The sequence below is a fragment of the Varroa jacobsoni genome, unplaced genomic scaffold, assembly GCF_002532875.2.
Source record: "Varroa jacobsoni isolate VJ856 unplaced genomic scaffold, vjacob_1.0 scaffold_902, whole genome shotgun sequence".
In the NCBI taxonomy this organism is placed as follows: domain Eukaryota; kingdom Metazoa; phylum Arthropoda; class Arachnida; order Mesostigmata; family Varroidae; genus Varroa; species Varroa jacobsoni.
In genome coordinates, this window is record NW_019213804.1 from 115,646 (window position 1) to 129,319 (window position 13,674).

General features: G+C 39.8%; 1 protein-coding gene across 6 annotated transcripts; it reads left to right on the plus strand.

Annotated features, from left to right (window-relative positions):
• Positions 1-223: 223 nt before the first annotated feature.
• Positions 224-13,072, plus strand: LOC111264835 (uncharacterized). 6 transcript variants are annotated; one of them, XM_022841036.2, is made up of 9 exons: positions 224-1,019; positions 3,906-4,319; positions 4,625-5,088; positions 5,423-5,574; positions 5,933-6,249; positions 8,028-8,132; positions 9,233-9,309; positions 10,069-10,391; positions 11,156-13,072. In XM_022841036.2, exons 2-5 carry the CDS (start codon positions 4,012-4,014, stop codon positions 6,014-6,016), a joined length of 1,008 nt encoding a protein of 335 aa, XP_022696771.1. In that variant the 5' UTR covers positions 224-1,019; positions 3,906-4,011; the 3' UTR covers positions 6,017-6,249; positions 8,028-8,132; positions 9,233-9,309; positions 10,069-10,391; positions 11,156-13,072. The 6 variants fall into 6 exon arrangements, with proteins under 6 accessions (XP_022696771.1, XP_022696774.1, XP_022696770.1 ...); XM_022841039.2 differs by lacking the exon at positions 10,069-10,391 and having other exon boundaries at positions 8,028-8,161; XM_022841035.2 differs by lacking the exon at positions 10,069-10,391.
• The last annotated feature ends 602 nt before the right edge of the window (positions 13,073-13,674 follow it).

The window sequence follows — 13,674 nt, forward strand, 5'->3', positions numbered from 1 at the left end:
TGTTATGCAACGATTCAAGGCCAGTGGGAGCAACTCGTACTTTACTCTCCTCAACTGTTCCGATACAACCGCAGAAACCCCAATTTGCACTCTTCTGATTTCCGAGTGTTTACGAGGGTGATGGAGCACGTTCCGTTGATTAAAAGGGTATCTCGAGTTTCTGCTTGAATTCGCTCTGCCTCTCCGTGTTACTCGGATAGCAGTAGCAGAACAGCTATTCATTCACATTAGTTCTGCTTCCCGCGCCCGCTCTTTCCAAGCAGACCATCCTTCCCGGCAATTGTGCCCCGTAGACTGTGTTGCAATGAGTGTCATGCAGTGAGAGCGCGGTGTTATAGCCAGGGGGCATTGATTGTGTCTGTTGCGTTGGCTCCGGCTCGCGCTTTCTGGTCGTTGCGGTCAGTGCTGGTGCTAGATTGCCGGACAAACAGCCATAGAAAGTTAGATTTCCAAACAAGATGTGCCTGGCCATAGTCGCCAAGGCAACTCTGTGGCACAACTAGAGAAGAACATTCGTGTGCTGAGTGTATGGAAGGACTCAAGTGGAGATAGATTCATTTACCCTAGATATTAGTCTAATATGAAAAGAGCCGTGCAAAGCTGTAAGGACTGGTGAAAGAAATACGATTGTGAACTATTAATTAACCGCCGCGAATGCGTCGAATCGAAGAAAGCACAAAGGAATTTATTATTTAATTAATTTATTTAGGAATCTCGTTCTTTTCCGCCGCTGCTCCGAGTATCATCATCACCATGATCACCATATTTCCCATCATCGATTTCTGCTGATGCTGTCAGCTTAAAGGTAGACGACAGCTGGCAGCGGAAAAGAAGATTTCAAGTGGTGGTCAAATTAAACATAGACTACGTTAGACATTTATATAATGCGAAACTTACGAAAATTATAGTATTACGAATATATTCTACAGTGAGCACTGAAGTATACGCCAGCTGAGACGCTGTACTGTGCTCACCGAGAAACACAACTAATGCCAGTAGCCAAGGAAGAAACATTACAGGTGAGAAGGAACGGACTTGCAAAACTAACATCTATAATGGTCCGCGAAAATGTATGCGGCACCCCATATGGGTACGCTTTAAACAAACAAACTTTGACTGCGTAAAACGTTTCTTTCTCTCTGTTTAACGGTGTGTATGAAAAAAAAATTATATAATATATGTTGTGATTGGTAACACACTGTGCTAGTTTATGTCATAAGCAAGCACCAGCGATGCGCGAAATACGCAGATAGGATGCGGGTCTGAAAGAAGGTTTTCATGGGGGGCACAATAGAGGAGATCGGGAGCTTACGTCCGGAATTCAGTTATCGCAGTTGGAATAAGAGTAACGCTCCCGCATGGTACTGTGGAGTGTCAGCGCGTTTGAGTAGTTTGCGAATGGCAGGACGGCAGAGCTGGAGCTAATTTTAGCCTAAATTATTGTCTCTTATCTCGTCATATTTGTTTACTGCGAAGGGTAAATAGTAACAACAACCGACTCAAGGTGACAGTAAGTCGTAAATTTCCTAATACAAGTAAAATTTTTAACGGTAAATTTGTTGTGGAAGGTTCAGTACTACAGAACTACGGTTTTAACATTTATACGTAAAAACCACTTGGGTCTATGTTTTCATGACACGTGCTGCATAATGTCAGTATTTTGAATACGCTATAATGTCAGGTGTCATACAATACATCTTTCCGTAATCGTATTTTGTAAATGGTAATCCTGAAGGTTGCGAAAATAGAATCCACTTTGACCTGCTCAGCGATAGATCAGTTCACTCCAAATTACTGAGTTAACTGTAAAGTTAACTATCAGGAACTTATCGGTTCCAGATATATTACAAATGACTTACTATATTGAGTGGGGTGTTGCAGGTGAACAGAACCCACTATCTTTTGGATCGTGTTGCGACCTTCGCAGTCGGCAGAATAAATTCGTAATCACGTGCCTGAAAGTATACATCGTTTGTGGGGCGCTTTCTTGATTTTATCAACTGCATTGACATTAGGGTTAATGTGATATGTTAGTTGACTGACTTTCTAAAAGTTCTTTGTATAATCGTATCGTACCGCTGTTGAGAAGCGTCTAACCGTTACTAGAGATGCGGCAATACGGTGCTACTATAAAGTGTGTGCAAATTGCCTTTATTTGTTCCGAGAACTGTAGAACCAGAGGGAAGTAAAAAAATAGCTTTATATTAGAAATCCATGTTATAAATTAAGAAACGAGTCATTCGTCTATGATTGTCACATCGCAAGCAAGCCCAATTACATAAGATGTCAATAATTCGTCAATTCGCAGTTTGTTGCTTCAAGCAACGGCTTTGGTCTGCTAAGAGACATGTATAATGTCAGGCAATATTATGTTTGTTTGGGTTAAGGAGATCGATCCGATCCTCAACTATGCGGAGTCTCAGATCATACTGAAAAGCTGTTGCCGGCGTCAGTATACTTAGACATCTATTTGCTGTGCAATTATTTTTGGTTGTAGCTTTTAGCTGAATGCTCTATATTTACAATCGATGGACGACTTAGCTTCCAGCTGAAGAAAAGGACTGGGATCGCTGCCTCAAGTCTTGCCAACGACAACAATGGCACGACATATTGATGCTGATCAACAATTTATGTTAATAAACGAAAGCGATTTATTATACTATCGGTTATCGTGACTATTGCTGATTACCATAAATGTGTGCGCGTGGTTCTGTTCGATGTCTGCTTCGTGTTTTAAAAGTTTCTTATATTTTTGTATTACGCCGGCACGGTAGACGTGAAAGGGAATGCGAAAATTATGTGGGCCTACGTTATATTTTGACTGCGCCCGAACGGAAATTGCTTTGCAGTACTGAAAGGTTTCACTAGGAAAGAAAGGAAACAAAACTATCAGCCGTCTTTTTCTAAGTTCATACAGAGTCGGCAAAAAATGCTAATCTCCTTTTGGACTGAAAAGCAGTTTATAAATAAAAGATAAGTCTGTGGGCCGATTTAGTTGTGTAACCAGCGTACTTTTCTTGCAAACCCGACTTTTCAAATTTTACTGCGCAATATCGGCTGTTTAGGAGCCCGATATTTTACGCCTCCTTCTTAAACACATCGGAAGGGCTTCTAATCGCGTATCCGCTACAGCTGTTTATGATGTCGACTAGTATAACTAAGCAAAATTAATAAATTTCTAAATCGACAGTTAAAAGAACTCTCTATTTATTTTAACGGCGACTTTTTCTCTATGTGCTCACAATCGTTTGTTCACGAATATAGAATGCGTCGGTTAAAGATAATAGAAATCAGATATCAAGCAAATAAAAGATATTTTTGAAAAAAACAAGAATGACGGACTGTGGTTTAATGAAACTTCGAAGAAATAAGGGAACGTTCAAGATGAAAAAGTTACCTTTTATTTTCGTACTTCGTCGCATTCCGGAATTGTCCTAAGAGACTTTAATTCCGTTTATGTGACAGACATCATATCAAACTGTATTTATTGGCAAAATTGGCCTAATCTGTAAAACATTAGAAAAAACGCTGGATAAATACGGCTTGTGTTCTCAAAGAACCAAGCTGACCTGTATGTATTATAGGTGTGCCTATGTGTACAATAGTTAAGACGCCATATACGCGAAGGCAGGATATGCAAACACCAGTTTGTCTCTTTGTCAGCGTTCGGTTCTTAATAACATACATCATATAATGCTCTCTAAACATACGGTAGTAAAGAAGTTTTCAAATTCCGATAACTTCATAACTTGCCTATGGGCCACAATCCGTGGATGAAGAGAAAGAATCGAAAGAGGTCTATCAAATTAATGGAACGGTCTTTTATATAGGCAACAAACTTGTTGTTCTAACCTTGCACTTATAGGAGTGACCTATATTATTACTTTTGTTGGTGACTTTTTTAGTTATTCTATCAATCTAATACTTCGAGTCATCTCATACGAGTCGCCTCCCTGAGCGGCTGAAGTGCGCCGCCGTCGAAAGAAACCAAACACATCATCTGGACAGGGCATGTCGGAAAACTATGTCGGGGTCAACTGGGACCTTAAAAGCGATGTCGGGGACCGAGAACTTGGCCGTGAGTTACAGAAACGGTTGACTTTTGAAGAGAGCGATCGGGTCGAGGTTGATCAGCCCCGCGAACGAGGTAGCGACTCGGCTGGTCATAGTCGGTGTACACAAAGGTGGACAGCGAAGAAAACCTTAGCTGTTGGTGAAGCTGGAGCAGGACAAAGTTCATCGATTGGCAAAGCTAGAAAGTCGAAATCGCCCTCTGGTGGAAGCGGTCATCTCCCCTACAAACCTGGACAGCAGCAACCGTAAATCGGCAAAAACAAACATACATTTTTATTTATTATATTGTTAAAAAATAGTCAACGCACATATGGTTGGATTTAGTAATGATTAATTCAGTAATTTCTTGCTTATTAATTACGTTACTAACCTGCTAACGAACTTAGTTTCTTAATGGAGAAGATTGGGGCTCTCAAAATAGCTAGGTCGCCGGTCTGAGTTAATTAGTGCTGTTTACTCAATACAGGTCTAAAAGTAAATTTAAAAAGTAAAAATATACTCATTTTTTAATTAATATAACTTAATTCGAAAACTGCTTTACTCTATTTAGATTACGAGTGGCTCCGCACGACCCCTCTCTATCGTTGTCAGACCCGGGGAACCTTCATCCGAAACGACATGCCTCCACACGAGAGCATGGACCCAGCAATCATCGGAGTCGAAATCATCGAGACCCTTCTGGACGAGGCGGAGATCTTGCAAAAGGAAGCAACTCTTCCTCGCAAAATCGACACCATAAGTTCCACAGCGGATCTATAACCGTTCGCCGAAAAAGCGACTCAAATGCTACGAACAGCACCAATACGAGTGGCCGAGGCATGATGTTTCTTTCGTCAGCGTCGTCGAGCGGCAACACCAGCGTGTGGGGTCCCACTCTTCCGGCTTCGCTCAGGAATCAACATCTGGCTCACAAATGTTCCTACACAGATGGTGCCAGTGTAAGTGCTGGAAGCAGCAGCCGCTCCTCGACTGACCTTCTAGCTTCCCCGGGACCCCCTCGGGCCGGGGCACACGGTTAGTAGGACACTTTATAAAAACCGATCAATTTCCAATTTCTCAAAATAGCTGTTTCGTATACTTACCAAAATTACCAAGTGCATATACAGAGTTTGGGGATAAGCGTCAAGGTAGTTTATGTGGTCCAAACGATGTACATGTTTAATTAAAACAGCAGTTGGCGTTTTTAATAAGCAGTAGGACATTAAGTCTTCGAGTGGAAAAGCCTGTTTTTTTTTTATCACGCGCCCATGTCAACTGTGTATACCACGACATAAACAACGTTTTACTGCTTAAGTATGCGATGTAGTGACACACTAGTAGAGTCGTACCACGGTTCTGTTGATTATAGGCCACGTATATTCTTACTCGGTTCCGTCGACCCCAAACGCACGAATCCGTCGCCATGGGACCACGGGCGGTAGTTCTGCGCTTTGTGCCTTTGAAGCGTTCCTTCCCTTGTGCGAGATACAGGCGGGTTTGAAAAAAGGAGAATTCTTTGAGGTAAGAGTCGACGTTCTTAACAGTGTACTTATTGGTGAAAAAAAGACGCACAATACAAGTGGTAAGCTATAACGTGCTAACCTAGTATCATGGACTGCGATAAACGTTGTGCTCTGTCTAGCACACTGTATATACAAAGCCAACTAAACTATACTGAGACGATGTACCGATGAGCCATGTCTCAGTCAGATGATTTGATTGTTCAACCACAAAAAAACGTTTGTCTACCCGAAAAGGCTCTCAGTTTTATTGTTTACACTAACATTGTACTATTACACACAAAACTTATCACAACCATGTTACTTTAAAAGTTTTAATCGTTCCCACTGTGTTATTCCTACTCTTTGCGGTGTAACAGGGAACCCTGCGCGTGAACCCACATTGTTCGGATGACTCATACATCAGTGCACCGGTAATCACTGGTAACAGCAAATTCATCTAAGCAAACGAACGCGAAAATGAGCTGAAAATCGGCAAGGTGTTACATTATCTCAACTGTCGCGTTCAACTTGCACGCTTAGCGCCAGCAGCGGCAATCACTGAAGCGGGGCTTTCGTTTGGGATTGGCGGTCTATACGACGCACTCTACTTAACCTGGAAGCTCTATCTTTCTTTGTCCTTGGTGAACTTTTGCATCGTGGATTGCCAGATTGACAAACTACTTTACACTGTTTGGTAATTAGACGCTTTGATTAACGTATTGTATTGCCAGCAGGTAGGATACTTAGTAGATTGCTGTATGTAGAATTCGTCTTTAATGTTTTCGCTTGCTGCTGCCTGCGTAACGATTTGATCGGCAATTAAAAATTTCACTCTACAAGAGCGCTATTATACTCACGGCCACTGAACTGGAAAAATCGTTTATTTTGTGGTAAAAGCGTTAAAGAATCATTCCAAACGATCTTACACAACTTCTCTTCTTTGAATTAAAACAATTGTTGATGACGAAAAGACAGTTATGGCTGTGATGTGAGACAAGCCACACGTTTTGTGCGCCTTGGCAGCGCTTCTAGTTAGGACAGATGTGTTCTATGTTATGCGTTCGCCGTCATTTAACCTGTACATGTCAGGCTTATTGAAAAAGCTGTCAGCGATACCAAAAAGTACGATGTGTCGCCAAGGGCAAGAATTATCCTCTGCAAATGTGGCGAACTGTAGCATACGTGTAACGTTCTGCTTGGAAGAACGAACGAGTTACATCGATTTGCTTTCGGACAACGGATCTTATTCAAAAAGTTAGATGCTAGATATGTATATATATATATATATATATATATATATATAATTGTTTGCTCATTAGCAATTCTAAATTTGTATTTAGGTACTACAAAATTTTATCCTAATTCACCACGGGTAAACCGATATATTGGAAGTGTATTAGGCATTATGAAAAACGTAGAGGGGCCAAACGGGCGTCTAGCGCACAAATCAGGTCATCACAAATCATTTGAAGAACTTTTGGATAGGAATTGGGACGAATCGATTTTGTATTTGAATGCAGCTGACTTAGTTCACTGACATGTTCCTGAATTTGCTTTCGTTCAAGAGTAGTTATTTATCTCTTGGTGCTTTTATCGTTTTTGTATTAGTTTGTCCGGGACCATTCAGCGGGTCGGAAATTCTAAATAACTTTAGTCTATTATTAATTAACAGACAAACATACACGACTACAAGCTGAGTGCCATAGTATAAAAGTAAAGATATAATTTAACGCTTACATTCAGCGCCTAGCGGCTAAATTTCCGTTTCATAAGTCTGCCGGTACCTTAGAGAGAAAACACTGGAAATAACAGTCCATTACTTATAATAAATATGGAGGCTGAAAATTATTAAAGAGGTAGTTATGCCCCGACGATTCAAACTATAGAAACAAGTTGCTGGAATTATAGGGGCTTTCAAGCCGAAAGTAGTATGGGCAATGAAATGTATGCCGGCTCAGTACGGAATTTTGCGAGGCACGTATTATGAAACCGCAAAAAAAATCGTTTCTTACGAATGAACACAGCTAAAGACAGCTTGCGCGACCGCTACTGGCAAAAACCTCGCCTGGATCACACCGTCGATATAGAAGAGCGGTCGAACAAAGAACGACTAGGTCAAAAAAGGACTTTAAACAGGAGAGTAACCAATTTCGATAGGTGGCGTCGTATACTGATATTCTGTGTGTGAATACAGAGTGAAAATACCCTGCTGTTTCGAGTGTCAATATTTAAACAATGAAGATAAATACATAAGACACGGTCTTCAATTCTGCGGTTCAGTTTAAGATAGTTCAAAAGTAATCCCGGTTATTCGATCCGTTAAATAGCTCCGGACAACCTAATAAATGTGTTCAAGGGACACAGAATTACTGTGAACTGGTCGGATTTTATGTACATGATTCGTGAGTCCCCCTCTAATTTTCAAAGGCTTCGTTAAGTGTATGAGCTTCAACGTCATTTGGTCGATTGCAGGGTGTCCGCTTGCAATGGGACATCGCCCGCGGAGGCTAATCCAGACGAGGACAAATTCTTGGCACCACGTCGCTAAGTAATCCCCACGTCGTATTGTGGCCTGAGGTACATCTCGTGCGAGTGCAGCTGCGCCTGTGAGATATATATATTTGTAATCAATCGTCCCAGTCATTAATTCTGACTGCTCTTGCCTTCATGAGGAAAGTCAAAAGATATTCTTCTTTCATACACACTCCCTGATAAAATATACAAATATCATTTCTGCCTCGATTATTCTACCAAGTACATTTAGCTGCTAGTTTTTCTGCCAATAACATTGTACCTATTTCCAATTTTTCTCTATCTTTTTGCGCTTATATCAGGTCGTCTTTTCCGAATGTAAATTCTGTACTGTAGGGGGTCTTCATTCAGGCGGTTCTCACAAAGAACGAACTGCAGTTAATCGAAGAACTGGCTATTTCTCCTTTGAAAAAAGGGCTCATACACTTGATTGCTTGCGAGTTTTGGAAAAGCATACGTAATAATAATAGATATTGCTTTAATCTTCGGACTAATCATATCCGAGTTACAAATATGTCATTGATATACAAAATATCATTGTTGAGAGCAGCTGTAAATCAATATGTGTGCAACGTATCCACGACAAGCTTAGACCAGCGCTCCTTAATTCAATGTATTTTCAATTTAAGATGTGATCAGTTCGAAGTGAAAGTGACAATTCAATTCATGGCAGTAGGCAGCTGCTCTGTAAACTTATCCTTCTAAACGTTGGCGCGCACAAGCGTACTAATAGCACCATTTAGTAGGGATAGGGATAGGGCAGATCTACATTTAGTGAAAGGTAAAAATCAGCAATTAACATCTGCGAGTGATTTCCAACAAGAACAATATCAGGTGAAAGCAGTTAAAGAACTTCCTCTATAGCTGGTGAAGTAACTGCATTCTAAGACAAATGCGGTTAAAGTTCTTTGCAAATTCTCCTTCTTGACCGGTAGGTCCGCAATGAGTAGAATATGTTCAAATTCTCTCCTTACTGAGCACCGTGACATGTAGCGTTGTTAAGGTCATCGAATTCAATACAAGACATGATACGGAAGGATAGATACGTCAGGATACGTGAAGGATAGATCATGAGGTACGTTGTTTTCTCCGATAATCGCAACTGGCATGATGTAGACGACAATGTAAACATCTGATTCTTGCAGAGATAAGCCCGAATACTCAACCAACATCATGCAAGCTTTCCAAAGGCTGTTCGAGACTATTAGCTGCAGTTACCTTGGTAAGACGATGGCGTTTATTTATTCAAACGGCTTTTTTGTTCGCGGATACATTTTGGCTTGCCACACTATATAATACAGTGCTATATATAAAAGGTGTTCCAAAAAAATACATGCACTTTTGAACTTCAGCCCTTCTATGTATAATTCACATTTAAATTATGTAAAAACTTTTTTTATGCCGCAAATGTTCAAAATGATTACTATTCTAGTTAATGCATTGCTGATAGCAGGCGGGCTAGTAATTTATAAACTTTCTCTATTGAGGTCTTCAAATCTTACAGTGTTATCGCTTTTTTGGTGCAAGCTTTATTTTTGTGGTATCTCCTCAAGAAAAAACCCATTGGTATCAGATCTAGGAACGTCGGTCCTATTCATCTTTTTCGGAAGATTCTGAGCAAAAAAAAGACTCCTACACCAAGGCGACAATGAGCAGGTGCTCTGTCCTCTTGGGAATAAGATTCTCCATTTTCACCAAAGCACTTCCGAATGCATGGTAAAACAGATTCTTACAGTAAATTCAAGTAACTGACACGAGTCACTATGCTGTCGAGTAACGATGGTCCAATAAAATTAGTGCGTGCATTTTTTAGAGCATCCTATATATATATATATATATATATATATATATATATATATATTATGACCCATCAATATATGGCGCAAGTGCTTTCTTTAAACAAAAATTTGTATAAAAATGGCTGCTCAGCCTCTGTATAACAACCTTTGTCCCCTATTTTTAATTGCTACTACTCCTGTAGGTTGTGCTGTAAATTGCGTAACCAGGTTGTAATAGGTAAACTGACCGCTTGGGACCAGAAATGGTGAAGAATGCGCTTAGGTTAAAAAGGACGCACAATGGTAATTTTGACAACGGAAAGGTTAGGAAGCATCCGTTCACGAAGACATCTATCGCATAAGACAAATTGACGTGGTATCATATTCTATGCGTGTATCTTCGAACCTTGACAGTAGTTTACAACTGAGGCAGACGTAGGGTTTCGTCGGCGATAGTTGTCAAGGTAAAGAAGAGCTTCCATCAAACTTGAATTGCAAAAATACGAATCGCCAGCTAGGCAAACAGGTTAGTTGCAATGCTACTTATGCTGGGCACTAGTCAATGTGGATTACACAATACACCTAGCGTAGATTTTTTTGGGAAGATGATTGGAGCTTACAGCTTGGACTAGCCCAAGTGGCTAATCTCACTCGCTTGCACTGAACACGCTATCGAATAGCCTATGTATGATGAAAATTAAAAAGTCCAAATTCGTTCTGGAGTGAGAAATCAATTTTCACTTCACTCACGAGTACAACTACCCTTGAAGGTGCCCAACACCACCGACAGGTAGATTATTTGAAAGAAGTATTGTATTCTTACATGAGCATATAAATAAGCGAGGGTGCAGCTGAAATTTCAAATAGAATTATGACGGTTCTTCTAACGCGTACTTTTTGCTTACATGACGTGAACAAACTTACGGGTTCTATTAGATCTGCACCCTGGTAAACGCTGGTTAGTTGGTTGTATTCTTTAACGTTACACAACTCTTTTACTAGCGCAGATTTAAAATAGCAATGCACAAAACAACAAACATCTCCATCTAGCGATGGTGGAGTGACATGCCGGCGACAGTGGCCTAACGGTAGAAGCTATGCAAATCACTACCATCACAACTATTTTTCTGTCGAATTTCGGTGTTATCAAATGCTGCTAGTGGTCCGGCTGCCGATCCATTCGGCCTTACCAGTAAACCCCACAGTGCATGCAACAGACGATTACGGTATAGTAAACGAGGAATCGATGATGAGGTTGGTATAACGTCTCATTCAATTTATCTATTTCAGAATTTCCACTTCCTCCGTTCGAAAACACTCAACCATTAAATGGAATCGATGAGCGACGCGGCAAATTGAGAGACATCAACACTATGAATTGTGGCGAGCGTTGGAGAGAAAATTCTCTTAACGCCATGTGTCCATCTACAAGCATTCTGACCAAATGATCGATATTGAAGGATCCTTAAACGTTATATACTTTATAAATAGAATCGTAACGATCTTCTTCATTCGTTACTTCTTATTCGGTGGCTATAGTCTGCTCGTGTTAATCATATCATCTGTTTTTGTAGTTTTAATCTATGTTGATTGTTTCTAACAATGAGACGTATGAAAGCAGAACTACGAGGTTGAGATATAGCAAACAGGTGACATTTGAGATACGAACTGCTACCCTTCAACAACTTTTTTCTATAGTTGTTGCTAAAACTGTATCTGAAAAAACAAATACTTTTGCACTTGCTAACCGTATTATTACTGACGGTCATTTTTAATCAATGTAGTCATCACCGATCGCGAATTTAGGACCTAAACAATTAATAAGTTATATTTAACCGTACGCCAAACAATATTGGTAGGTGGAACCCTGTAAAGGTGTCGCTCAAATTCGCTACACACAGAACATTTCGGTGGAATTAAATTTTTGGCTGATGACAGGCCAAAAATGCAAGGCTTCGAATAAATTAACCGTTGGAGCCTATTTGGCTGAGATAATAAGAGATTGATATTTTCCACTCCGAAATCGCCGATAATCTTTGTATGAAAGACTCAGGCCATTAAAGATGATTTTTTGAGCCATTTAATTCATTTTTAAGCCCTTTAAATTTAAACTTTACTAGAAATCCTCCAACAGGCTTCATGAAAGTCTTCCTTGGATTGATCTATAATATAGAGTATCGATTTCGGGTGAAAAGGAGATTTTTAATCCTAGTGGAAGTTTACTTAGCTTAAATAATAGCTGACCTTGGTCTAAATCTAAAAAAAAAAGGTCCATAATGTTTTTTTGCCTTGATAAGTACGATTTGTTCCAAAAAGAAGTAGCTTTCTTCCTTTACCAAGAATAACGAGTAAACGCATCCCTGCTTCGACGAACCGCCCGCCAAAGTTTGTCTGAATTTAAATGTTCTATTTACTATACTGTTATCGGCCAGAACAATATTGACATCTGTAAGCATCTTTGCAGCTTATATATGCGCCTATATTGTTGGTTGTAGTGCCATGGTTAACGCATTTTGTGAGAAGAGAAAAGGAAAAGGAAAGTCATAATAGACAGAGTTACGCCAACTGATATGATACCCACTCCACAATGATCGTAGCTCGGCGATGGGCCACTGCACTATACGATTTCCGAGAAAAAAATCAATAACCAACTAATGCATCATTCATTTCGGGTAATTCGATTTATTCCGGGTAATCAATGATGTATGAGGAGTATTTTATCCTGTAAGGCTAACTGTTAGCACGAAAAGCAATAAATACTATTATGAGTGAACATGTACATACATAGTAAAAATAGTCACAGACGTGAACGTTGTCCAATTTCACACAATCAACAGGTGAATGAAGGCAATTAGTTTGTAACAATAAAAATAAACCAAAAAATAACAAAAAACAGCAATACAAACCTATATAATTTGCGCTCAAATATATAAAGTCTGGTAATAAAATAAATGGTAAATGGATCGTAAATACGAGGAAAAGTGTCACCGCTCTGATGGTACATGTGATAAATAACAGTACATGATCAAGAAAAGAGCTTATTATTAAAACGTTCGTTTCTGATGGAAATAACTTTAGTGTAAACAAATAATTCTGGCTAACTGTATTGGATAGAGTGTGCACTGTGCTATACTGTATATATGAGTATGTCCGGACTGAATATTGGAGGTAATTTTTAATAAAGAAAACCTATTACTTTGCACTCTGCCGGCTTTTTGTCTTAAATTTTTCTAAAATTACTGATAAGTGATATTGTTTATTATTTGAAGGATTTATAGGAATACATTAACGTACATTGCATGGAAATTCAAGTCTACTACTCCAATGATCACCGAACAGCAGTCCCGACCAAATGAATGACTCTCTTTAATTCTCCAAAAGGCGAGCGCACTGAAGATCGCGTTAGAATCACTTCAATATATGACTCATTCAATGAGATCTTAGTTATTATAGAAGCTGTAAGATCCTCGTTAGGCATTAGACAAGACAATTGTTGACCCGGCCGCCCAGTTTATCTCATTTTCTCTTCTTTGCCTCTCAGGATCCTTTTTTGAGGATCACCTTCCAGACACCTGCGCTCCTCCTGTTCCACCTTTCCTTAGTCTTTATCATTCACGAAAGAATGTTTATGTGTCCACTTGTGGTAATTGCAGGTGTGCGGTCCTTTTTCGAGCTGCGGCATTTTTCAATAATCTAAGCCACATCGTTCGTATGCTCTGAGTTGCATAAGATATAGGCGTTGACAAACATTTCAATAACCTGCACTGTATTTATGTTTGAAATCATCGATGTACAGGGAGAAGCTCGTA